The sequence below is a fragment of the Salmo salar genome, chromosome 07 (genome assembly GCF_965601325.2).
Source record: "Salmo salar chromosome 07, fSalSal1, whole genome shotgun sequence".
NCBI lineage: Eukaryota > Metazoa > Chordata > Actinopteri > Salmoniformes > Salmonidae > Salmo > Salmo salar.
Genome location: NC_138297.1, coordinates 49,802,611 through 49,827,728, shown reverse-complemented (window position 1 = coordinate 49,827,728; position 25,118 = coordinate 49,802,611). Strand labels below are relative to the sequence as shown.

At 41.6% G+C, this 25,118-nt stretch overlaps 1 protein-coding gene across 1 annotated transcript; it reads right to left on the bottom strand.

The window, feature by feature from the left end:
- On the bottom strand, nt 1–24,854 carry LOC106609446 (monocarboxylate transporter 2). Its single transcript, XM_014208298.3, has 5 exons — nt 24,566–24,854; nt 11,040–11,291; nt 7,126–7,269; nt 5,973–6,782; nt 1–5,512 (listed from the first exon to the last, which is right to left on the bottom strand). The coding sequence occupies exons 2-5, from the start codon at nt 11,254–11,256 to the stop codon at nt 5,238–5,240; spliced, it is 1,446 nt and encodes a 481-aa protein (XP_014063773.2). The 5' UTR covers nt 11,257–11,291; nt 24,566–24,854; the 3' UTR covers nt 1–5,237.
- Nucleotides 24,855–25,118: the final 264 nt, after the last annotated feature.

The following is a 25,118-nucleotide window of genomic DNA, read 5'->3' as shown; positions in this document are numbered from 1 at the left end:
TTGTTAACTTAAACATTTATTTATAATACCTTTTCAATAGCGTGAAATGAATGACAGCTTCAGCCTCCTAGTACAGCAAGACATTTCTGCAACTGCAAATCATCTGCAGCTCCTTTACATTTTTAATCCCCATGTTGATATCCAGTACCATCTGTGAAAACAGATGTGTGAAATAAAAATTGATTGCGGCTAAATATGTATTTTCATACTTATAGAGTGTTTTCCTTGCCACACCAACAATGTCCATTGCACGGTTAAGCTGCTAAGTGTTTTGTCACAAGTCCTGTATGAGTCATAATTGAGATACAGTGTAAGCTGTGACTTAATCAAACGAGGATTGTTTTACTTCCAAAAACAATTTCCGTTACGCTATGACACCACCCGAGTCGATTACATTATGTCCAGAGTCAGCGCATCAAGAGAAATCCATCTTTAAATACATAATTGCTAGAGTTACAACCTTATCATTGTAGGCAATATTTTCAATAGCTACAGTAGGATAATAAACACGTGCGTATAAGAGATAAAAACTGAAAATGCATTAACAAAAATAAAAAGTAGAAACATTCATTGAGGTTCCTTGTGATGTATCAGATGCTGTTTGATCATCTGATACCATGTAGAACTATTTAGGCTTAGCATTTTGTTCAGATTAACCTGTACAGAAAAAAATTGATTTAGAAGTCACCGACATACAAAACATGCCCAAAACACAACATTATAATACAGAATCCTTCATACATAGGAGCCTACATAAGTGTATTTGATAAGGCTAATGGTGCATAATTGTTATTCAATTGACCCAAATGTAAATGTTGACATTAATAATAGTCTGAATCAATATCATTTCCTTTTGGTCCTTAAGTAATATGCAAAAAAATTCAGCATGACACATTTAAAAACGCATCACATCGCCTTCACATTACTATGTACAGAACAATCTGAATACTGTAGATTCATTGTATATAATGAGTATAGTGAAGTATTATTTTTTTTCAATATAAGTCATATATATAATACTTAATTGTGGCACAAATCAAAGTTACAGCCTGATCGTTATACTGTGTTGCATTGGAATAAAGAATAGACTATATAAGTGAAAGTGTTACAACCTTATTTGATTATGTTTCCTTCACAATAAAAACAGGATATAACTTATAAGAAAAGGAAAGAAACTGCTGAATACTGAAGAGTTAAATAATTCCAAAAACAGCACAACACATCCTTCAGTTAAGCTCATCCACATTGTCTATGGACTGACAATAAGCAATTGATATGGTAACTTAAGGGAAAAGCAACACTGATTTTATTATTTTAGAAATAATGCTTCTGATTATACAAAACACAAACTCAAATCATACTCATACTACACATGGCTGAAAATGGAAATGAACATGATTTTGCTCCAGAACAAACATAATTGCCTACAAATGGCTTTGCCACAGCAGCACATGAATGCAGTGTGTTTATTAAGTCAATCTACCGTTAATGTACACCCTGTGAAATACTAGTATATACACACCTGTTGAAGCTATAGAGGAAGATAAAAGTACAAAGAAAATATATTCAATGACCATAAAAATAAAATAAAAACGTCAAACTTAAAATACAGAACATCGAAACTAAAGAGATACTTTTTAAATTACTTATTTCATTTTGGAATTTCTTATCTTTTGACATCACAAAAGAGCAGCCACTGAGAACAATGTGTTGTTCTGCTGTTTGAGGGCAGCTCAGATTGTTACATTTGGTCTAGGTCTTTTGAAACCAGTAGGGGGCAGTGCTATTTGATATATAAAAATGATTGTACAGTACATTCATCCTTTAAGAACTACTGCATACTGACCCCTGTTGTCAGTGACCGGGAATAGAGACCCTGCAGCCGCAAGCAAAAAGTAGGCCAGATAACAAGTGACACTTGCCAATGTAATCGAGCCCACAGTCAAGTTAAAAACTACCAGAAACCACATAATGATATAAAAAATATATTTCTAAATATGAAATGCTGGTAGACTACACATAAATTGGGACGGTAAGCAAATTACCACAATCTAACAAGTACATAAGTCTGTTTCAAGCTGTGTTGAGCTATTAAACCAGAACACAAGAAGTGATGGATGTTAAGAATTAAAAAAAAAATATGAATAATTTTCTCTGTAGATGGCATCCAGCCAACGGAGGGTTTAGAATCAATGTCAAACAATGTTATGGTATATTGCACATTAAAATATATTGCATATAACATAATATAGTTAATTACTGTTAATTTTGGTAATTATTTGCACAAATTATAATTAAACATATATTAAATCATATTGACATATATAACTTTTGTGGTGCAATGAAAGAGATTTATTAATTAAGTGAAGCTTACTTTGAATTGTGTAAATACGGTACTGCACATGATCGTTGTTCATTACTATGTTAATAGAAATTGCTGACAAAATTCTTCAAGCAAACATTATGCTTACTACAACTTCCCTCAAAAAGTAATTTCAGAGAGTTCGAGTTGAAAGGAAGAAATACTGTACTTAAAAATGAAGGTCACACAAGAAGCTGTTTAAACGTTTCACAATAGGCATGTTAATTTGGTAATTTCTATAACACTTCAATAAATACTTTTTCATATATATATATATATATATATATATATATATATATATATATATATATATATATATATATATATATATATGTGTGTACCAGTCAAAAGTTTGGACACACCTACTCATTCAAAGATTTTTCTTTATTTTTACCATTTTCTACATTGTAGGATAATAGTGAAGACATCAAAACTATGAAATAACACATATGGAATCATGTAGTAAACAAAAAAGTGTTAAACAAATCAAAATAGATTTTACATTTGAGATTCTTCAAAGTAGCCACCCTTTGCCTTGATGACACCTAAGCACACTCTTGACATTCTCTAAACCAGCTTCATGAGGTAGTATCCTATAATGCATTTCAATTAACAGGTGTGCCTTGTTAAAAGTTAATTTGTGGAATTTCTTTCCTTCTTAATGCTTTTGAGCCAATCAGTTGTGTTGTCACAAGGTAGGGGTGGTATACAGAAGATAGCCCTATTTGGTAAAAGACCGAGTTCATATTATGGCAAGAACAACTGAAATAGGCAAAGAGAAACGACAGTCCATCATTATTTTAAGACATGAAGGTCAGTCAATTCAGAAAATGTCAAGAAGTCGCAAAAACCATCAAGCGCTATGATGAAAATGTCTCTCATGAGGACCGCCACAGGAAAGGAAGACCCAGAGTTACCTCTGCTGCAGAGGATAAGTTCATTAGAGTTACCAGCCTCAGAAATTGCAGCCCAAATAAATGTTTCACAGAGATCAAGAAACAGACACATCTCAACATCAACTGTTCAGAGGAGACTGCATAAATCAGGCCAAATTGCTGCAAAGAAACCACTACTAAAGGACACCAATAAGAAGAAGAAACTTGCTTGCGCCAAGAAACACGAGCATTGGACATCAGACCGGTGGAAAACTGTCCTTTGGTCTGATGAGTCCAAATTTGAGATTTTTGGTTCCAACCACCAAAAATGGTTTCAAGGCACATTTAACCAGCATGGCTACCACAGCATTCTGCAGCGATACGCCATCCCATCTGGTTTGCGCTTAGTGGGACTATCATTTGTTTTCAACAGGACTATGACCCAGCACACCTCCAGGCTGTGTAAGACCTTTTTGAACAAGAAGGAGAGTGATGGAATGCTGCATCAGATGACCTGGCCTCCACAATCACCCGACCTCAACCAAAATGAAATGGTTTGGGATGGTTGGACCGCAGAGGGAAGGAAAAGCAGCCAACAAGTGCTCAGCATATGTGGGAACTACTTCAAGACTGTTGGAAAAGCATTCCAGGTGAAGCTGGTTGAAAGAATGCCAAGAGTGTAAAAACCTGTCATCAAGGCAAAGGGTAGCTACTTTGAAGAATCTCAAATATAAAATATATTTTGATTTGTTTAACCCTTTTTTGGTTACTACATGATTCCATATGTGTTATTTCATAGTTTTGATGTCTTCACTCTTATTCTACAATGTAGAAAATAAAGAAAAACCCTTGAATGAGTAGGTGTCCAAACTTTTGACTGGTACTGTATATATAACACAACTTAGTTGCATTCTTTACGTAAGGCAATGTATCATTGGTGAAAGTTAAACAGCTACTCCCAGAAATGACCATTGACTACACAAATGAATATCCCTGTATATATGTACATCAATACAATGACCAGGAATAGGTTATATTGCTCATGGATTCTTTATTTGGTATAAACCAACAATATGCACATTTATAGATGATATTGATCGTGAATATCAAGTATTCTTAATAAGGCCCTTGGAAATACATCCAATAAAACAAATTTACATCCAACCTCATTAAATATGATTAAATTGCTATGTTTCATTGTTGTTTTGGATGAGGCCTAAACCTGGCCAGTTTAGAAGTAGTGCAGCCTATACGGACTCCATGTGCAATATGCAATAGTGAATAAAACAGTGGGTGTCTTATCGTTAGATCAGAAGCTTGGCAGTTTTGCAGGTTTAGCTAACGAACACAACGGACACAGTGCGCTAAAGGACAGTATAACACATGCTCACTGGAGCCACCAAACCATGAACTCATCTCTGTTCCTGTGTTGCAATGATATCTGTCTCTCACCATAACCCTGGTACTAACGGACATTATGTGTCCTCGCATGTCAGCTCCCAGCATAGGAAGCTGGGATATTAACCTGTATTGATTTCAATCAGATCAGTTGAATTGGGCTGCTGGTGTGGTAGGTTTAGTGGCACAGGCTAAATACATGAGCAGTACTAGATTTCTGTCGACGGGTCACATTTCACAGATTCCTAGATACGCGACAAAAGCTTCTTTCTCATATTCCAAGCCTTGTGGCCTCCTAACATGCGTTCTGTATCTTACACCATTATCTCTGGCTAGTCTGATGTTTGAGTAGTAGTCAGGGCAGTCACCCCTTCCTCCGGCAATACACCTTGCAGTATCCCACAACATGGTTGTCGTTGTTACTCTGGCAGTTTGAGTGTCTCTGAAACAGAGGGGCCCCTGCGGGGAGGCCCCCGAGCGGAACCCTGGAGAGTGAAAGACCAGGAGGCACCCCCCTTGAGCTCAGTCTGCAGTTTGATAGTGGCAGAGGGGGACATGAGGGTGGTGGTGAAGGGGGGTGTGGTTGGCAGTAGGGAGGGGATCTAGATGTTGGTCTCCCTCTGCATGGCGTCCTCATCTTTGGGGTCTACCATGTCCTCCAAGGCCTGGGCGTCCCCGTCTGTCTCCTTTTGGTCCTGGTCCCGGTCAGGGTCCTCGGTTTCAGTCCGTTTGTACATCTCCTCCTGCTTGCGCTCCTTGGCCAGGAGTCTGTAGTTGATGAAGTTTCCGATGAACAGCCAAATACTGGCCATGATCACCACAGCCCCACAGCAGAAATACATGTACTTGTAGTTTTTGGTGATGTCCACCAGTTTACCTGGAAATAAGAGCACAGAAAGGATAAATGTTATTCCATTTTCAAAACATTTTTTTTTTTTGAGTGATGAAGGTCTGTCATATCGCTATTTTCGGTATTTCCAAATATGCCTTTATCAGTTTCTTCATGTCTACTGATCTTTAACGAGGACATTATCTCAAATAAATGAAGCATTTTGTCAAGGACCAATAATCACAGAATTAACTTTCCATTTGTTGCTATTATAATTAGACAAATAAGCACATATTATAAGAATGCCAAAATGAAATATTGCTTTTCCACTCTAAATCAGCAAACTCTATAACCAAGATCAAACCAAGTGAATGATTACTAAGCAATAGCACTCCTTAAAACAATAACTAAGTGACTTTAATTTATTCCTTTGGCATATCTGCTTAAAAAGTAAGCAATGTCTCACAACTGAATTAAGTAGTAATGAGTTGAGAGATCAGTGACATACCTGCCAGAGGTGGACCAATGAGGACAGGGCAGCACTCCACAATGGTGGTGAGCCCCACAGCACTGGAGAACCTCTGAGCCCCCACCAGGTCCATCAGGGTCTCAAACAGCACCGAGCTGACCATGCCGAAGGCAAAGCCAAAGAACACGGCGTACACCACCAGGCCTGTGTAGCTCTCAACCAGGGGGCAGAGGATGTGGCACACCCCGTTGTAGAGCACGGCGAAGCTGAAGAAGTACTGGATCCTGGGCCGGATCCACTTGGAGTTGGCCAGGAGCCCCATGGAGGGCCGGGCAAACATGTCCACGAAGGCCAGGATGGAGAGCAGGAAGGCGGCCGAGTACTCGTCCACGCCTATGTCCTTGGCGTAGGCCGTCAGGAAGACTATTGGCGAGAAAAAGCCCAAGAACATGATGACGTTGCCCGACAGGTAGATGAGGAAACCGCGGTGCTTGAAAAGCGACAGGTCAATGAACTTGTTGACAGTTCCCAAACAAGTGGTCGTCTCCTTCTTCTTGGTGGCAGCTTTGGCAACGACCAACTCCTCATCCTTCTTGATCTTGCCCAGCGGTGGCCCCAGGGGCCTCATCAGGGAGCCAGCCACACAGCAATTGAGCAGTATGCCCCCCAGGATGAGGAAGCTGCCCCTCCAGCCGAAGGAGTTGAACAGGTACTGGTTGAAAGGGGCTAGGCTGCTCAGGAATACTGGGCTACCGGCCATGGCTATTCCGTTAGCGATGGGACGCTTCTTATAGAAGTACTTGCCAATCATAGTCAGTGCTGGCTGAAGGTTAAAGGCTAGGCCCAGGCCTTTGTGAGGAGAGAGGATAATATGATTTAGAGTTAAAAAGAACATACATTTCTAACAAGATAATTATCTGATAAGATAATTCAGGCATATATGATAGTGAGCATGAAGTACACATTCGGAATAATATACATTTTCTTCAAGTAGCCAGACTGTGGTCATTAAATGATTTGACAAATCAAGCATAGCTGTACTCTTGTAATGCATCTATAGTCTTTTACTATGACCTTTGTGAAACACAGAATGGAAAACTCCAAATCTGTTTTTTCAACCAGCCACTTAAGGAGTTTGACACTATAATCAAATGAACTCTGAATGAGTTGAAATGGATTTCATCGGAATTACCTCCTATAAGACCGATGCAAACATAAAGCTCCACCACGCTGTTGCAGAAGGAAGCAGATATCAACCCGATAGAAGACAGTACTCCACCCATGATCATGACAGGTCTGCAGCCATATGTGTTTACCAGTACACTGCTTATGGGACCTGGAAGAGAAACAAATGAGATACTAAAAACATGGTCTTTCATCCAACCCAAACATTCAGCCTGTAATAGACTAGGGTAATCATGTAGTGATTACTTAACGATTTAATCTTGTTAGCGTTGAAAGACAGCGTGAAACTTCCCGGCTCTGGAAATAGAAGTACTGTAACAAGACCTTGTTGATACTGGTAAACAATGTACAACATCGTGTTGTGTGTTCTGCATGTATTCTTAAGGGGATGAGGGCTGCATTGAGAGATCAGTAACAAACAGGCATGGGTATAACACATCATTATCTTAGTAGTCAAACAAACAAAATGGCCTTATTGCCAATAAGTACAGAGCACATTGACAAAACATGTTATTTTCCAGCTTTGCTACATATGTATCAGAGATCCCATCACGACAAGCAATAAATGTACTGTTGGACCAACAAGACCAATGACACAGAGCGCAGGTGAGGTCTTGGACACAACTCAGGACCTAGACAATTAACCATTGGGTGCCTGTCAGCCTTGGACAGGCTGCACTGAGAGCTGAGGGCCAAACTAATAGAGTGTTAGTCAAACGGAATGAGTCAGAATCGATCAGGCCCGTCAAGCATCATCGACACGCTGAGTGAAGACATTGAACTGAGCTCTGGTTGGACACGCAATGGGTCTCTCTGTTTCATAAGCTTTCAAAGCACAGCTGCCATGCTAATGCAAAACAGAGACCCAATGTGGCAACCAGTTATCTTATGAAATGGATAATAGAAACTGACTGTATGAATACACACTGTATGGGCATAGATAGGTTTCCTATGTGACAGCGAGAGAACGCTGGTTGACGTAAATGGACTCCTTTGAATTGGAGCATCATCATTCCATTTCCTTGTTACCTTCAATAAGGGCTTGCCACACAACTTCTTCTTAGAGGCATACAACATAAGACAACAGGCAGGAAGTGAATCTTAGCAGATTTTGGTTTTAGTGGGTCAACCCGTGTTATTGAACCCTCTCTATGGTCATTGATAGTACATCAATCTGAAAGGTCCAAACAATTCCTTTTAAATTGTGTCCTTGTCAAATTTCTAAAAGTTGTTGTTGAGGGAAACTTTATCCTTTGTATTTCTAAAGTCCTGTTATGTTTGAACCTCTGGTCTCCATTACTTGATAGGGTGAGGCATGACTCTGCTTCTATGGCATGTCACAATGTCCCCTTTCATGACAGACGTTAAACAAAAGGAAGAGTAAATTGAATAAGAAATGATAAGAGTAATGAAAGATTTTTCCCTTTTTTGAATAATGCCCCCATTAGCAAGCAGAAGATGTGCCGTATCTGTGTCGGACTCGGGGAGCGGTGCTATTTAAAAAGCAGGTTGGGGAAGAAGTCGCCTGACTTCATTTGCTCTGCGTGAATATTTTTTCAACCTTGAGGAGAGGAGCCCTCCTCATTTGCATACAGAGCACTTATCAGCATTCTCCTGAGTCTGGTGGTGAAACCTGGATAGGCCAAGTGGAGGGAGACCTTGAGGTTTCATATTAGCTCCTTTTAAAAAGGAATTCATAAGTGAAGTTTAATTGCTGCAATAGCTGGACACACTTTCCAGGTTACCAAAAGCAAATTAGGAGTTTGTTTTGACAGTAACTTTAAGGACAAAAAATTTGACTACTATTGACATTCAACATGCCATCTTTGAACATACTGTATCTCAGCCCCTACCAACATGCTTGGGATCATTAATAAAACATTTTATTGAAGCATGATCAGATACCATAACTTAATGTTGCTTGTGACTAGACTTGAGGCAAAATATGGGCTCAATCATGGAAACAAATACCTACAAGAGGATGGGTACACCCGTCATTTACCCTTTCAGCTGTGATTTATTTCACAGGACCTAAAAGCTAGTTTGACAGCAGAAAGATGGAAGTTAGTGTAACACATTTTTCTCCCACTCCCTGATTTGTGAGGTTGGAAAAGAAAAGGTTGATAAACCGTCAAGATAGCTGACTATGCAGGAAACTGATGTTTGCAATCCATCATACTATTAATGTCTCTCTCATTACAGAATAAAGCGCTGATATATGAAGCTTAGAGTTGTTTTCCAGAGCAGTCGGACAAGGACGCAAACATGAGTTCTATCAGTGGTTGATCGACTAATAACACAGCTTAGCTAGCCATATTTCTTCTGGACAGTTCAGTTAGCATTGAGGCTAATGTGCCTGGCTGTGAGAGAGCTCTGCTGTGCTGACTGTCAACAGAGGAAGGTACTGTATGTAGCCATGCTGCCTAGCCTAGTGAAGGTCAACTCTCCCTCTCTCTGTGTGGATTAGTGACATTGATCCAACACTGACACACACACAGCCTCCATATTAGCACGTCACTGCAGAGCGACACTCAGCCAGGCTAGAAGGGAGGGACGGGAGAACAGGACATCTGCAGTAGGCATCCATATAGATGATGCAATATTTCACAATATTTCCCTTTGGGCTTTTTTCTGCACCCATCATCATCATTACTTATCATTCATCTCAGTGTCTGTGTTACACCCTGGGTTATAGAGACAAACATCCAGGAAGATATGAAATAGTTGCCTTCACTTCCAGTTGTTGCGCATTTGTGGTCGTATCTAATATGTGTGTGAGGCCGTTCATCATAAAAATAGGTTGGCTGCTGTTTGAAATCAGCAAGAGCCACACATTGGCATATCCTGATGTTTGAGGATATGGCAAGCATTTCCAGTTTGTTTGCTCTGTGATTGCGTCCAATCAGCATCATAAGTGGCACTGCTCTCTTATCAGTTAGGGAGTCTGCCTGATGACTGCCCTGGAGAATTCAGTAAGTGTCTGACCTCTGAACCCGTGGTGGAGGTGGCAGTTGCGTCAACAGCACAGACGGCTGGCGGTGTGAAAACAACAGGTGTGTTGTAAAAGAGCCACAAGTCTCCTTTCTCTTCCAAGAGGATAAACACCCTCAATAGGCAGCTCTCTGGTTGGGGTAAATATTTGGTGATGCGTAATTGTTTTTCCGCCATGTTATTGCAGAGAGCAGCATATACCGCACTGGGCTGTCCATTGCTTGCAGAAATAAAGAATGCATTAAACACTGAAAGGACAATTGCTTTATCAGCCTACAGCTGGTGCAAACACATAGGACAAGAGAGCAGGTGTTTAATGAATAGCTGATGAAGCTCTGTTCTCCCCTTTTGCTCAGAGATCAATATGAATGAATTACACTAAACATTTTAATGAGGGACAAGTGCCTTGTACAGGCTTGTCACATATAGAGGATGGTATTGGGTGTCCTTGGCTCTCTATGGCCAATTGGCCATCACTGCCATCGTCATCACAACAACGGTCTAGGATACAACAAACCCTGTTGACAGCAACAATTAGAAATGACTGGATAGGAAGGCATCGCTAACAGATGGCCAGCGTGGCATTGCCAAGCAAGGTGCCTACTGGCTAACCAAGTGAGGGGTAAAGTCATGCTGAGAAGGAGAACGTGATGCATTACTACTACAATACGCTTATGACTAGTCACAGAAACTGTGTGTTCTTCTTGAATGTCAATTTAAATATGGTCATAGGTTCTCATAGAAGACACACAATCAGATCATTACCGGTACCTTGCCCAATACTTAGGGCCTGAGTTTTCCCTGAACAGGTCACATGGTGAAGATAAACTCGGGTCACTACATATACAGAAACCCAACTCTTCTTAACAAATCAGACAAACGACTGCATAAAGAGACTACCTGGACACCAACTTAATGTCTTGGTCTTACCGCCTGCGTACATGACGGCCAGCATGATGGAGGAGATCCATGCTATCTGGCTGTAGGAGCAATCGAAGATCTTCTGGATGTCCTTGAAGTAGACGGTGATGGCCTTGGGGAAGGCGTAGGAGAAGCCGATGGAGATGAAGGATCCCAGCACCACGGCCCAGCCCCAGCCCCCGTCCGGAGGGGTCACTGCTGGGGGGCCTGCGGCAGGGGGTGGCATCTCTGGCCCGGCTGGCTCTCAGCGCTCACTGTTTACTGGAGGGGGAAATATGAAGAGGAAAGAGAGGGTCAGTACAGGGGACATATGAAGAGGAAAGAGAGGGTCAGTACAGGGGAGATATGAAGAGGAAAGAGAGGGTCAGTACAGGGGACATATGAAGAGGAAAGAGAGGGTGAGTACTAGAGGTCGACCGATTATGATTTTTCAACGCCGATACCGGTACCGATTATTGGAGGACCCAAAAAAAAGCCAATACCGATTAATCGGACGATTTTTACATTTTATTTGTAATAAATGACAATTACAACAATACTGAATGAACACTTATTTTAACTTAATATAATACATGAATAAAATAAATGTAGCCTCAAATAAATAATGAAACATGTTCAATTTGGTTTAAATAATGCAAAAACAAAGTGTTGGAGAAGAAAGTAAATGTGAAATATGTGCCATGTAAAAAAGCTAACATTTATGTTCCTTGCTCAGAACATGAGAGCATATGAAAGCTGGTGGTTCCTTTTAACATGAGTCTTCAATATTCCCAGGTAAGAAGTTTTAGGTTGTAGTTATTATAGGAATTATAGGACTATTTCTCTCTATACGATTTGTATTTCATATACCTTTGACTAATGGATGTTCTTATAGGCACTTTAGTATTGCCAGTGTAACAGTATAGCTTCCGTCCCTCTCCTCACTCCTACCTGGGCTCAAACCAGGAACACATCGACAACAGCCACCCTCGAAGCAGCGTTACCCATGTAGAGCAAGGGGAACAACTACTCCAAGTCTCAGAGCGAGTGACGTTTGAAACGCTATTAGCGCGCACCCCGCTAACTAGCTAGCCATTTCACATCGGTTACACCAGCCTAATCTCGGGAGTTCATAGGCTTGAAGTCATAAACAGCACAATGCTTGAAGCATTGAGAAGAGCTGCTGGCAAACGCACAAAAGTGCTGTTTGAATGAATGCTTACGAGCCTGCTGGTGCCTACCATCGCTCAGTCAGACTGCTCTACCAAATCATAGACTTAATTATAACATAATAACACACAGAAATATGAGCCTTTGGTCATTAAAAATGGTCGAATACGGAAACTATAATTTCGAAAACAAAACGTTTATTCTTTCAGTGAAATACGGAACCGTTCCGTATTTCATCCCTAAGTCTAAATATTGCTGTTACATTGTACAACCTTCAATGTTATGTCAGAATCATGTACAATTCTGGCAAATTAATTACAGCCTTTGTTAGGAATAAATGGACTTCACGCAGTTCGCAATGAGCCAGGCGGCCCAAACTGCTGCATATACTCTGACTGCTTGCACGGAACGCAAAAGAAGTGACACAATTTCCCTAGGTATTAGAAATTCATGTTAGAGGCAATATTAACCAAATATGCAGGTTTAAAAATATATACTTGTGTATTGATTTTAAAGAATGTTTATGGTTAGGTACATTGGTGCAACGACAGTGCTTTTTTCGCAAATGCGCTTGTTAAATCCTCACCCGATTGTCGAAGTAGGCTGTGATTCAATGAGAAATTAACAGGCACCGCATCTATTATATGCAACGCAGGACACGCTAGATAAACTAGTAATATCATCAACCATGTGTATTTAACTAGTGATTATGTTAAGATTGATTGTTTTTTATAAGATAAGTTTAATGCTAGCTAGCAACATACCTTCGCTTCTTGCTGCCCCCGCGTAACAGGTAGTCAGCCTGCCACGCAGGCTCCTCGTGGAGTGCAATGTAAGGCAGGTGGTTAGAGCGTTGGACTAGTAACCGGAAGGTTGCAAAAACAAATCCCCGAGCTGACAAGGTAAAAATCTGTCGTTCTGCCCCTGAACAAGGCAGTTAACCCACCATTCCTAGGCCGTCATTAAAAATAAGAATGTGTTCTTAACTGACTTGCCTTTTTAAATAAAGGAGTAAAAAATAAATAAATAGAAAAATTGGCAAATCGGTGTCCAAAAATACCAATTACCGATTGTTACGAAAACTTGAAATCGGCCCTAATTAATCGGCCATTCCGATTAATCGGTCGACCTCTAGTCAGTACAGGGGAAATATGAAGAGGAAAGAGAGGGTCAGTACAGGGGAGATATGAAGAGGAAAGAGAGGGTCGTACAAGGGAAATATGAAGAGGAAATAGAGGGTCGGTACAGGGGAAATATGAAGAGGAAGAGGAAAGAGAGGGTCAGTACAGGGAAGATATGAAGAGGAAGAGGAACGAGAGGGTCAGTACAGGGGAGATATGAAGAGGAAAGAGAGGGTCAGCACAGGGGAGATATGAAGAGGAAAGAGAGGGTCAGTACAGGGGAGATATGAAGAGGAAAGAGAGGGTCAGTACAGGGGAGATATGAAGAGGAAAGAGAGGGTCAGCACAGGGGAGATATGAAGAGGAAAGAGAGGGTCAGTACAGGGGAGATATGAAGAGGAAAGAGAGGGTCAGCACAGGGGAGATATGAAGAGGAAAGAGAGGGTCGGTACAGGGGAAATATGAAGAGGAAAGAGAGGGTCGGTACAGGGGAAATATGAAGAGGAAATAGAGGGTCGGTACAGGGGAAATATGAAGAGGAAGAGGAAAGAGAGGGTCAGTACAGGGAAGATATGAAGAGGAAGAGGAACGAGAGGGTCAGTACAGGGGAGATATGAAGAGGAAAGAGAGGGTCAGTACAGGGGAAATATGAAGAGGACAGAGAGGGTCAGTACAGGGGAAATATGAAGAGGAAAGAGAGGGTCAGTACAGGGGAGATATGAAGAGGAAAGAGAGGGTCGGTACAGAGGAGGTATGAAGAGGATAGAGAGGGTCAGTACAGGGGAAATATGAAGAGGAAAGAGAGGGTCAGTACAGGGGAGATATGAAGAGGAAAGAGAGGGTCAGTACAGGGGAGATATGAAGAGGAAGAGGGGGAGAAACTGTTGAAAAGCTCTCTTGGTAGGGGAGCTGGACAATAATGACGATAATGACGTCTCCATTCCTTCTAAGATTAATTTCTGTACTGTAAACTTAGGCTTGAAAAACAAATAAAAAATGTAAGCTATAAAAAAATTATAATTAAAAAAGCTCTCATATGTGGACTACTTGTGGACTATTCTCTCCAACATTAGGTGGACCACTTATGTGGACCATTAGGCACAATATTCAGAGGTTAAAGGTTGTTTGGAGACAATTGTAGCTAACACCAATACCACATTGACAATGGCATGTTTTAAGTGTATGCCCTACTGTTGAGGCCATGTCCCTTTTGTCATTTAAAATCTTGACTGTTGGGTCATAAGACCAAATCTCAGCTCCAGAATGCACGTGAGCACACACACACTAACAGAGTTAATCACCCTTGTCACAAGGTTGAGTTTCTACCTGAAACCAGACCAGCCCTCGCCCCACCCACTTTTCACCTTGAGGGTAGCCCCCTGGCGTGACAGGGGAGAGGTGTATGTGCAGCAGTGACCAAGATCACTTGTCTTTATTGACAAAGCAAACATGTCTCTGATCGTATATAAACACATACACCACACATACACACTTACTAAATTGTTCAAGAGATATCATGGGTAAGAGGCAGCTGCTTAGTTCCAGGCACACAATCTACAACACCTGATGAGTGATGTTAATATGTGCCTTCGTGATCCAATGAGCTTAATCAACAACAACAACAATATTGTATAAATTATATAATTCTGATCTCACATACGTTGACATGACACAACGAACCACTGGCTTATGAAGGCATTTCAACATCACAAGTAAAAGCTTATTAAAATGGGATTATCGTAGTTTAGCAAAACATGCTCAGCCATACTCTACAGACGATAAAGCTTAACAGGGGTATGGCATGGCTTTGATTAGGTGGGTTAGAAGATTGAAGGTAGACACATAGGTCTAAAGGCGACCCGTAGCACACTAACTCTACTCAAAATAAGAATTTGTTCTTAACTGACTTGCCTAGTTAAATAAAAGGTAAAATTACAACAATAAAAAATTACAAAAAAATCAAGGTAAAGTGTTGAGGAAAGTGGTTGAAGTTCCAGAAGGGCACAAAAACACTAAAACTAGAACCTTCCATTTCAATCTCAAGAGTGGCTGTAAAACAGGGTCCATGACAACAACAGGGTGCACTGAAGTCAGTGGCATCAATTAATTATATCGTCTCTGTCTCTCATCAAGACGTGGCCAGATCAGATTGCACTGCTGTGGAGCCTCATTCATATTCCGCCCTGTCTCAGCTGTCAACGGCAGGCAATTAGCTAAACTAGTCGCCATGTGCTGTGATTGGTTGACCTCTCAGAAGGAAAAAGGAAAACGTGAATGAAGACAGTTACTCAAATCAAATCAAACTTTGTCACATGTCCCGAATACAACAAGTGTATACTTTCCCGTGAAATGCTTACTTACAAGCCCTTAACCAACAGTGCAGTTCAAGAAGAAGAAAACATTTACCAAGTAGACTAAAATAAAAAGTAATAATAAAAAGTAACACAATAAGAATAACAATAACGAGGCTATATACAGGGGGCACCGGTACCGAGTCAGTGTGGGGGGGTACAGGCTTGTTGAGGTAATCTGTACATGCAGGTGGGGGCAAAGTGACTATGCATAGATAACAAACAAACAGTGAGTAGCAGCAGTGTACAAAAGGGGGGGGTGGGGGGATATTATGAATTCTTCAGCAGTCTTATGGCTTGGGGGTAGAAGCTGTTGAGGAACCTTTTGGTCCTAGACTTGGCGCTCTGGTACCGCTTGCCGTGCGGTAGCAGAGAAAACAGTCTATAACTTGGGTGACTGGAGTCTCTTACAATTTTATGGCTTTCCTCTGACACCGCCTATTATACAGGTCCTGGATGGCAGCAAGCTTGGCCCCAGTGATGCACTACCCTGTGTGGCGCCTTACGGTCAGATGCCGAGCAGTTGCCATACCAGGCGGTGACGCAACCGGTCAGGATCCTCTCGATGGTGCAGCTGTAGAACCTTTTGAGGATCTGGGGACCCATGCCAAATCTTTTCAGTCTCCTGAGGGGGAAAATGTTTTGTCGTGCCCTCTTCACGACTGCCTTGGTATGTTTGGACCACGATAGTCCATTGGTGATGTGGACACCAAGGAACTTAAAACTCTCGACCTGCTCCACTACAGCCCCGTCAATGTTAAATGGGGGCCTGTTCGGCCCGCCTTTTCCTGTAGTCCACGATCAGCTCCTTTGTCTTGCTCACATTGTGGGAGAGGTTGTTGTCCTGGCACCACACTGACAGCTGTCTGACCTCCTCCCTATAGGCCGTCTCATCGTTGTCGGTGATCAGGCCTACCACTGTTGTGTCGTCAGCAAACTTAATGATGGTGTTGGAGTCGTGTTTGGCCACACAGTCGTGGGTGAACAGGGAGTACAGGAGGGGACTAAGTATACACCCTGAGGGGCCCCAGTGTTAAGGATCAGCGTGGCAGACGTGTTGTTCCCAACTCTTACCACCTGGGGGCGGCCCATCAGGAAGTCCAGGATCCAGTTGCAGAGGGAGGTGTTTAGTCTCAGAGTCTTTAGCTTAGTGATGAGCTTCGTGGGCACTATGGTATTGAACACTGAGCTGTAGTCAATGAACAGAATTCTCACATAGGTGTTCCTTTGGTCCAGGTGAGAAAGGGCAGTGTGGAGTGCGATTGAGATTGCGTCATCTGTGGATCTGTCGGGGCGGTATGCGAACTGGAGTGGGTCTAGGGTGTCCGGGAGGATGCTGTTGATGTGAGCCATGACCATCCTTTCAAAGCACTTCATGGCTACCAACGTGAGTGCCACGGGGCGGTAATCATTTAGACAGGTTACCTTCGCTTCCTTGGGCACAGGGACTATGGTGGTCCGCTTGAAACATGTAGGTATTACAGACTCGGTCAGGGAAAGGTTAAAAATGTCAGTGAAGACACTTGACAGTTGGTCCGCGCATGCTCAACGTCACTATAAAGACATTAAAAAGTATATTTACATTTTATGCTAAAACTGATAGTAGTTGAAATTTTAGATTTTATCAGCCGGTTTTTAACTACTACACGACTTCTGGCACACACACACACACACACACACACAACATTGTTTAGGTAAGGAATACCTGCAGCCTAGCTTTTCTAAATAAAGGCGTTGTTTCATCACGACTATGTAAACACGGTTGTTATTTAACAGACACCATGAGTATTTGTGACCTGTATCATGTGGGCTTAACGGAGGGTGAAGTGGTACAGAAAATGTATTCTTACAGGCATTCCGGGCATCTTCACGTCACTCTGTTCAGGTGCTTGACTTACATTTTTTTTGTTACATTTCTAACTTAAGCTAACATTTTTGCTAATCACTCAAATATATAATCCTCTGTGCATATTTCCATGTGTTGCTCTTTTAATTAAACTCAAGAGATTGAAAAATAGACAAACATCCATATGGTAATAAAGTCTAATCTGATTATTGGCTGGGGTTGATAGTGGGGTTGATTGATTAAACGTGACGACAATGCATAACATGGTCTCAGGACTCATAAGCTGCTTAGGTTTAGAAATCTGAATAGTATAGTGAAAATACCAAAACACACAGCGTAAGCGATGATAACAGTCACACAAAAATGTGCAGTCACGCACAAAAAAACTTTCTGTGAGTAAACAAAACAAGTTTGTTTAGGCTAATTGACTGACATGAGCCTACTTGTGTTTTTCAAGAGAAGTTTATTCATTCTTTGTGCTCCACAGTAGTTTCTCCCCTCTCCCCATGATGTCATCATGTGTTCTCTGTAATGTGTCTTTCCTCTGTTTGGTGTCTCAGAATAGCAGCTGACACATAGGGATGGGCAGATGCTTTCACAGCCAGAGACAACCAAACACAGTCCCACCCAACCAGAGGGATGTGTCCCTTCTAAGCCAATCACAAGACACTTCAGATGCCTGTCCTTGACCGTTGTTGAACTGAGAAAACAGCGTGTCTACCTTAGGTCTACATGTGCTCGAAACACTCCTGTTATCTTAAACTTCAGGGAAGGTTAAACGGACAATGGAGCCTTAGAATTAGAATGCGGAGGCAGGGAGCCAACCACTGCAGCAGCATTCCTCTAATTGAATTATCTCAATGACAAGCTGATCAGAGCATGTAACACAATAGTGTGTGTGTCTGTGTTCTGTTTCAGGTGAGCTACGTTGAGTAACCATGGAGCCTGACACAGAGAAGACGTGTAACTGAGTTAACGGACACAATGCACCACCTGCAGCAACATGACTGACGGCCCATGAGCCACATGCTGAGCAGGATCGGTGGCTTTGTGTCTCTTGGTACACCCAACAGGATTATGTGGGATAGAGTGTGCAGAGCGAAAATGAAAATGGATAGGTAACCTACTCAGAGCTATCTTGGCGCCACGCTGACAGAACGAGTTTAGTAAATATAGAGCCACTCTGAGGCTGGTTGCGGTTTTGAGCTGTGCAATTTACAGGATAATCACCCTTTTTTTCCATTGACATTGTGTTATAATTTTGGTTTTATAAATAGCAGCTACTCCATTTGCCACGGTCATAGAGTTGAAGTAGAACAATGATTTAAAAAAAAAACACTTCAATTTTTCTCATATCTAGTCACTGCCTAAATGTAAAACAGGCAGTGTAGAAGTTTCTTGTTGGGCCCTTGCACAGAGGTTTGAATGGCATTCAGGCATTGCTAACTAACATCACCATGCTGTACTCTGGTTTGTGTATCCACCGGCCTTCAGGCAGGTACAGGCCACTCCTGTGACAGTCTAGGCCTCAAGGAATCTTGTGTCACCTTGGGTGAAACTGACAAGAAGCTTCATTAGCATCATACACTACCTGATTATGTGGTCTGAATAGTCTGTGGGAGAGGAAGACATGAGGAAGAGATGGAGAGCAAATAGATTGCTCGAGAGGGAGAAAATGAGTGCTTGTAAAGGGAACTTTCCAGGTGAACAAAATGGAGAGCGGTTATTGATCACATCAATCAAAATCATGTTGATTGATTATAGGAATTCGGGGAGAACATCTCCAGAGCAGAAGCCAAAAGAAATGTGTAATCCGCCTTCTCTAAATGTCGCTGGTTCGAATACCTGAGCTGACAAAGGTGTAAAACCTGTCGATGTGCCCTTGAGCATGGCACTTAACCCTAATTTGCTCCAGGGGCACCGTACTACTATGGCTGACCCTGTATGTGACGATTAAACATATTCCCCCCACCCCCTTTTTATTTTATCTCACAGCACCAATGTTCTCTAAACAACAGGCAGAGAGTCTTGTACAAAGTCACGACAAAAGACAGTAACTTTGCCGGCCGCTTTCCACCAGACACTGGGTGATGAATTCATACAAAGCTCATAAGGTCATCAATACAATATCAGTGTGCCCTCGGCTCAGTGTACCTCCAGTCTGACGTCCTTCACTATCAACAGATATGAGTTTAATACACAACATACAGCGAGGAGTCTAGTGACCATCAACCTGTGACACAAATGAGTGTCACAAATAGAACACTGGAAATCATGTGTATTACATAAAGAGAAATGAATAAATATGATAAGTAGTGTTAATTACTCTTAACTGAATATTAACTTTATTAATCTGAAATATTCCCCATTACAGTGCTCTATACAACTCTGTGTTGTCTTCAGAAGACATTTTCATTGAACATTGCCATATGTCAGACCATACTGCAGGTGCCCAGCCCCGGCCCCAGTCAAAACATTTTCCTATACAACATGCTTTCCATACTTGTTGGCTTATTGGGGCGGCAGGTAGCCTAGTGGTTTGAGCGTTGGGCCAGTAACCGAAAGGTTGCTGGATTGAATCCCTGAGCTGACAAAGTAAAAATCTGTCGTTCTGCCCCTGATCAAGGCAGTTAACCCACTGTTCCCCGGTAGGCCGTCATTGTAAATAAGAATTTGTTCTTAACTGACTTGCCTCGTTAAATAAAGGCTCAAATATTAGCCTCGTTGTATAACTTGCAGACATTTCCTTTTTCAATAAGAGGCTCCAAAACGTTACTATTACCACCGTGTTTACATGTTTTCCCAAAACACAGACTGTTTCTGGAATTCCTGATTTGTTCTTCTCAAGTAGAAAACCAAACCATTCTGGTTCGACACCCAAAACATGCTTTGGTTGAAGTCAAAGTGGCAGTGGAAAATGGTGACATAGGATTTAAAATTCCACCCAGCAGAGTATAATTTCTTAGACCCTCAGGTCTATTCACTGTATCACTACCACATAGTGAGTGCGTTTAATGATGAGCATAGAAATAGCACACCTAGAACAGATCTAACACTTCTTAGACTTGCTTTCAATGCGAATGACAGACCTAAAACTCACATTTCTATGTGAATTTGGTCAGGTGGCCCAAAAAGTTACATATTGCAGTTTCAATGAAATAATGAAAGCAAACTGTTGAAACAAATTAACTCTCATTCTCTCAATACATTAATTCTAGGACTTGGCATGTCAAAAGTGTAAGCCAGGGTGGTGTTGAAGGGGCTTGTAGCCTTTTCGATAGCAGGCACCTGACCTCGAGGTCATCTTAAAGTAATATATGTACTGTAGCTAAAGTGTATTCTTACAACTAGTTCATCATTAACCACAACTGCCAACTCTCATTTCACACAAAACAATTCAATGTTGACATAAACATTCATCAAGATGGACAGTAATCTACCAGAAACAGTGATCCAGTTTCCTCTTTGAAGACCTGTATAGTAAAGACGCACCAAGAACAACAACCTCAATGATTTCTCAATAGAAGAAAGACTACTGAGAGACAATGGGGACATTGACAGCCAGAGTAGACATACCCTGCCCAGCAGTGAGGGGTCTTTCCATGAAAATAATCAAAAGGTGTTTGATACCTTATTATTGCAGTTTCTGCTTTCTAACTTCTATGGCAACACACCCAGAAAGTAGTCTTACATGAACAACTGGTAATGGCAAAGCACACAATAAGTCTATCTACCACATTTAGGGCTATAAGGAGACATTTTGAGCAACAATATACCTGTTAATATAATGGCATTACAAGAGTAAATACCAAGTTACTACACAGGTATGAGAACAACTTGGTGTAAAGTGTTACCAGATACCTTTACCTACAGTTTCTCTTAACCCATTACCGAGCTGATTTTGTTCAAATGCATGGGTGGTGGCTTATCTACCATCTACCAGTTAAAGACCAATGGAACGGTTCCAAAAGTTAACTCCACCTACCTGGCGTGCTGGGTGAGCTAAATCAACCGCACCTGCTGACTACGCACAAACACCGCTCAAGGCCTTCCATGATAATTAAAGGTACTTACTTAGTAGCTGAAGACATGTCTAATAAGTAGTCTAAGTGGGTGTGGTTAAGTGCCAACCCTGCCCTCCTGGCGCACAGGGCGAGCTAAATCAAGTGGTGATTTCTGTCTAGGCAGAGTGTCATGGCCCCTGGAGCAACATCCAGTGCTGCCAGTGCCAAGAACCAACCTGTTAATCCAATATCCAATATTTGCTGCAGCGTCAACGCCTAAGTAATGGTATGGGAAAACATGACATATTACACCACACATTTTAAGTGTAAAGTTTTAGTAGTTTGATAACGGTGTGCAGATGATTCTTTTACAACAAACATTTTTGAATTAGCTTACATTGATTTGAGGGACATTTAATCCAAGTATTTGTTTGAGAGGGGGTCAAAGGGGACCACTGAGTAAGTGTTAGGCTACGTAAATGCCAAACAGGACATTCATAACTGGAGAAAAAGCAGAATCAAACTGGGCTCTGACCGAACATGAACTGTCTCTTACAACTTCTTTTGATAAGCTACGGCTGTAGAGGACTGCTCAACCACTCACAGGGGATTAGAGTCTGAGCTCCACTTCCCTCCTTGTTTTCTACTACAGCACCATGGGACTGGAGCGCTGGACGCAGCACCTAAGCCACGTTGTTGATCAAGGGTTCTTGTGCCAGGCTAGTGACTTACTGAAGGTATGCAACCTAATACATACCTGACTCCAGTTGACATATTACAGGGTATACATCAAAGGCATTTGTATGCCAAATATTCTGTGGTGTAGGATACTGGAAATTGTTTCCTATTGAATCTTGCAAGCACTTATTAAACATCATGTATACTAGGGCTGGAAATTGCCAGAGAGCTCACGAAATATTATCACGATATTTAAGCTGCTTATACGATATGCATTGTGATTCTCACAATTCTATATGTATTGCGATTCGATACTGCGATTTTTATTGTGATTTGATGTTCCAAATTGTCAAACATGTGGGAACATATTGCTCACTAAATCTGCTGCAGAGACAAGGGAGAGCATGAGAAAATGAGGTTTGATTAGTCATGGAAATAAAAGTGCTGGAAACATGTTGTTTCAATATTTAAAAAGAAGATGGAGAACAAGCTTAAGGATGAACAATACCAGAGTTTTGGCGCAGGTACAGCTGACTAGTACTAGCTAACGCTGATTAGAAAATCATTATTATGTCTATATATTTGTCCAAAACAATATTGTGAAATGTAACTCTATGGATTTTTCCCCCATCACTATTGTGTGCGCAACAATAATCATAACTACTGCTTGTAAATACTACGTCAACACCATAAACTTGTTTGGGAATTATTGTAACACATAAGGGCTAAAACCTCAGCAACTCAGCAGCCCTAAGGGTTGATTTTCTACCCACATGCTCAGGGGGAACACTGCTTTTAGTTGACATGAAAACAGTGAACCACATTAGTGCAGAGGACAATGAATGTGGCTTGAGGGCTATGACAACAGTCCAGTATTTAGGATCGAGTCAGAAGTCATATTACTCTAATCACACCAGTGAATTACGGCCTACGGGCTGCTGACGATGGCTGGCTGGTCACTGCTTGTTTTAGTCCAGATTACAAACCCTTTCCCCTGTGAGTTGGCTGTCTATAAAACCATCCAATTCGATGGTGAGGCTAAGAGGCTGATGACAAAGGGCTGTGGAGATGAGTCAGCTAAGCTTGAAGCTAAACATCCATGTATTATTTAGCTACATAGACTAGCGCACTAGCATGCACCATTTCTATTGGGATTTTAATGGTTCCTAGCCATCTGTCAGGTCAACTATGAAGTGGTGGCTCAACAAAGTGGAGAGGCCCCTATGTGGATTACAGTACACCAATGTTACAAAGGATTATCATGTCTGCAATGTCTACATATTACTCTGCCTTTAGTAACCCAAAGAAAGTAGTTCAGTACCAGAGACAGAACCAGCCTACGCCAGTACCAAAACTTCTCCAATAGGCCTACCTACCATAGAGCAAAGTAATGACCTGGGGAGGAACGTGAAAACCCCTCAAGTGCATTAGTAATTCATAATCAATATGTGCACATAGCCAAATCTATGGCCCATTGTTCTTTGTCTACATTTCTTTCAACAATGCAAGCCATATATTGCCCAATTTCCCATAACTTCTCGCATTACCCAAGAACCAGGCAGATTTCGTCGGTCATTTTGTAAAAAGCAGGGTTGTCTCGTGCTATATATCCCCCTTTCCCTTTCCCTTTCCTATATCAAGTCAAGGTGGAAACAAGACAGGCCAAATGTGACTGGCCGGTGTTATATTTAAAGCCCACCAGCTGACCCGGAGAGCGAAACATCCTCTGCTTGGCCCAAACCTGCTTACGGAAAGACCTTCAGATCAGATCCTTAGATAATAATAGACGAGTAGGATTTAGTAACTGTGTCATCTCTCAGTGGGAAAATGGCCACTTCACATTAGGTATCGAGACGCACGCGATGAGAAGAGAGATGTACAATAGACCTACTGATTGATCAGTGATGACTCAAACTATGATGCAATACGCGCGTGTAGATCCTAATCCGTGTGGTCAGATAGTGTGCGTGTGCTGCTGATACAAACCGGATGGAACCAGCCAAATATGCATATCATAATCTACACTGGGCCTACATAAAAAAGTACTCATAATTCTCTAGGCTACTGTAGTCTATAAGCATCATTTGCACAATTCTGGGAGTATTCTAAGAGTAACGAGGAACATGTCTGTCGGTGCCACATTGGGTTAACTCCGTGATTACGCACAATATGTGAATTTCAAACTGAAACATAATGTAATTCAAAATCCAGCCTATAGTTTGTTTTATAAAGCATTAAGCCTACGTGGTGTAGGATATTCTTGCCCCGATGACCAAGCTGCTCTCTAAATGCCGAAGCAAAGCGTTTCATTGTAGGACAAACAAATAATCGCAAACGCACGTAAGTGTTATTCCATCACGCATAACTTTCAGGAAACGCATATTACCTTTTGCGAATATAGGCGCGGTCTATCCCCAAATGTGATATGTGGTCCTTGGTCGCTGACCTTGTCAGTGTTGCGGGAAGATGGGGCTGTATTCTATTTGAATTCGCTTACTAGGAAGCTCAATGTGACGTAGAGCGTTGAAAGAAGGCGGCCCATCCTGCTGCTACTGTTGCTATTCTTGATCACCGGTAGCCTAGCGCTGGAGACAAGAGACCGGCCAGAGCATCAAGTAAAACCAGCCGGCTTGCGTTGGGAGGAGAGGGGGGCGTTCGACAATTTGTTTGAGGGAGTTTCTCATTCTTTTGTTATTGAAACCTTATGTGGTTTAGCTTTCCACTGGAGAACGCTCCGCGTGTTGTGCCCCCATTCAACACTTCAAAACAAGCTCGAAGTAGGTCATCCGTTTTATCACAGGGATTCATTTAAACAGCCGTGTAATTAGAGAGTTGTCAAAACGTTTGTTTCATGCTAGTAAACTATGCATCAAAATATTGTAGCGAATATAATGTCACATCACTTATGTTTTCCATTTTGACCAGTTTATCTGTTTGAA

Excerpts from the sequence above, each read along its gene's own strand:
- LOC106609446 (XM_014208298.3), bottom strand. The coding sequence starts at position 11,256 with ATGCCACCCCCTGCCGCAGGCCCCCCAGCAGTGACCCCTCCGGACGGG. Across the intron at positions 7,270-11,039 it reads GGCCGTCATGTACGCAGGCG|GTCCCATAAGCAGTGTACTG; the intron begins GTAAGACCAAGA and ends TTTCTCTTCCAG. Across the intron at positions 6,783-7,125 it reads TTGCATCGGTCTTATAGGAG|GCCTGGGCCTAGCCTTTAAC; the intron begins GTAATTCCGATG and ends CTCCTCACAAAG.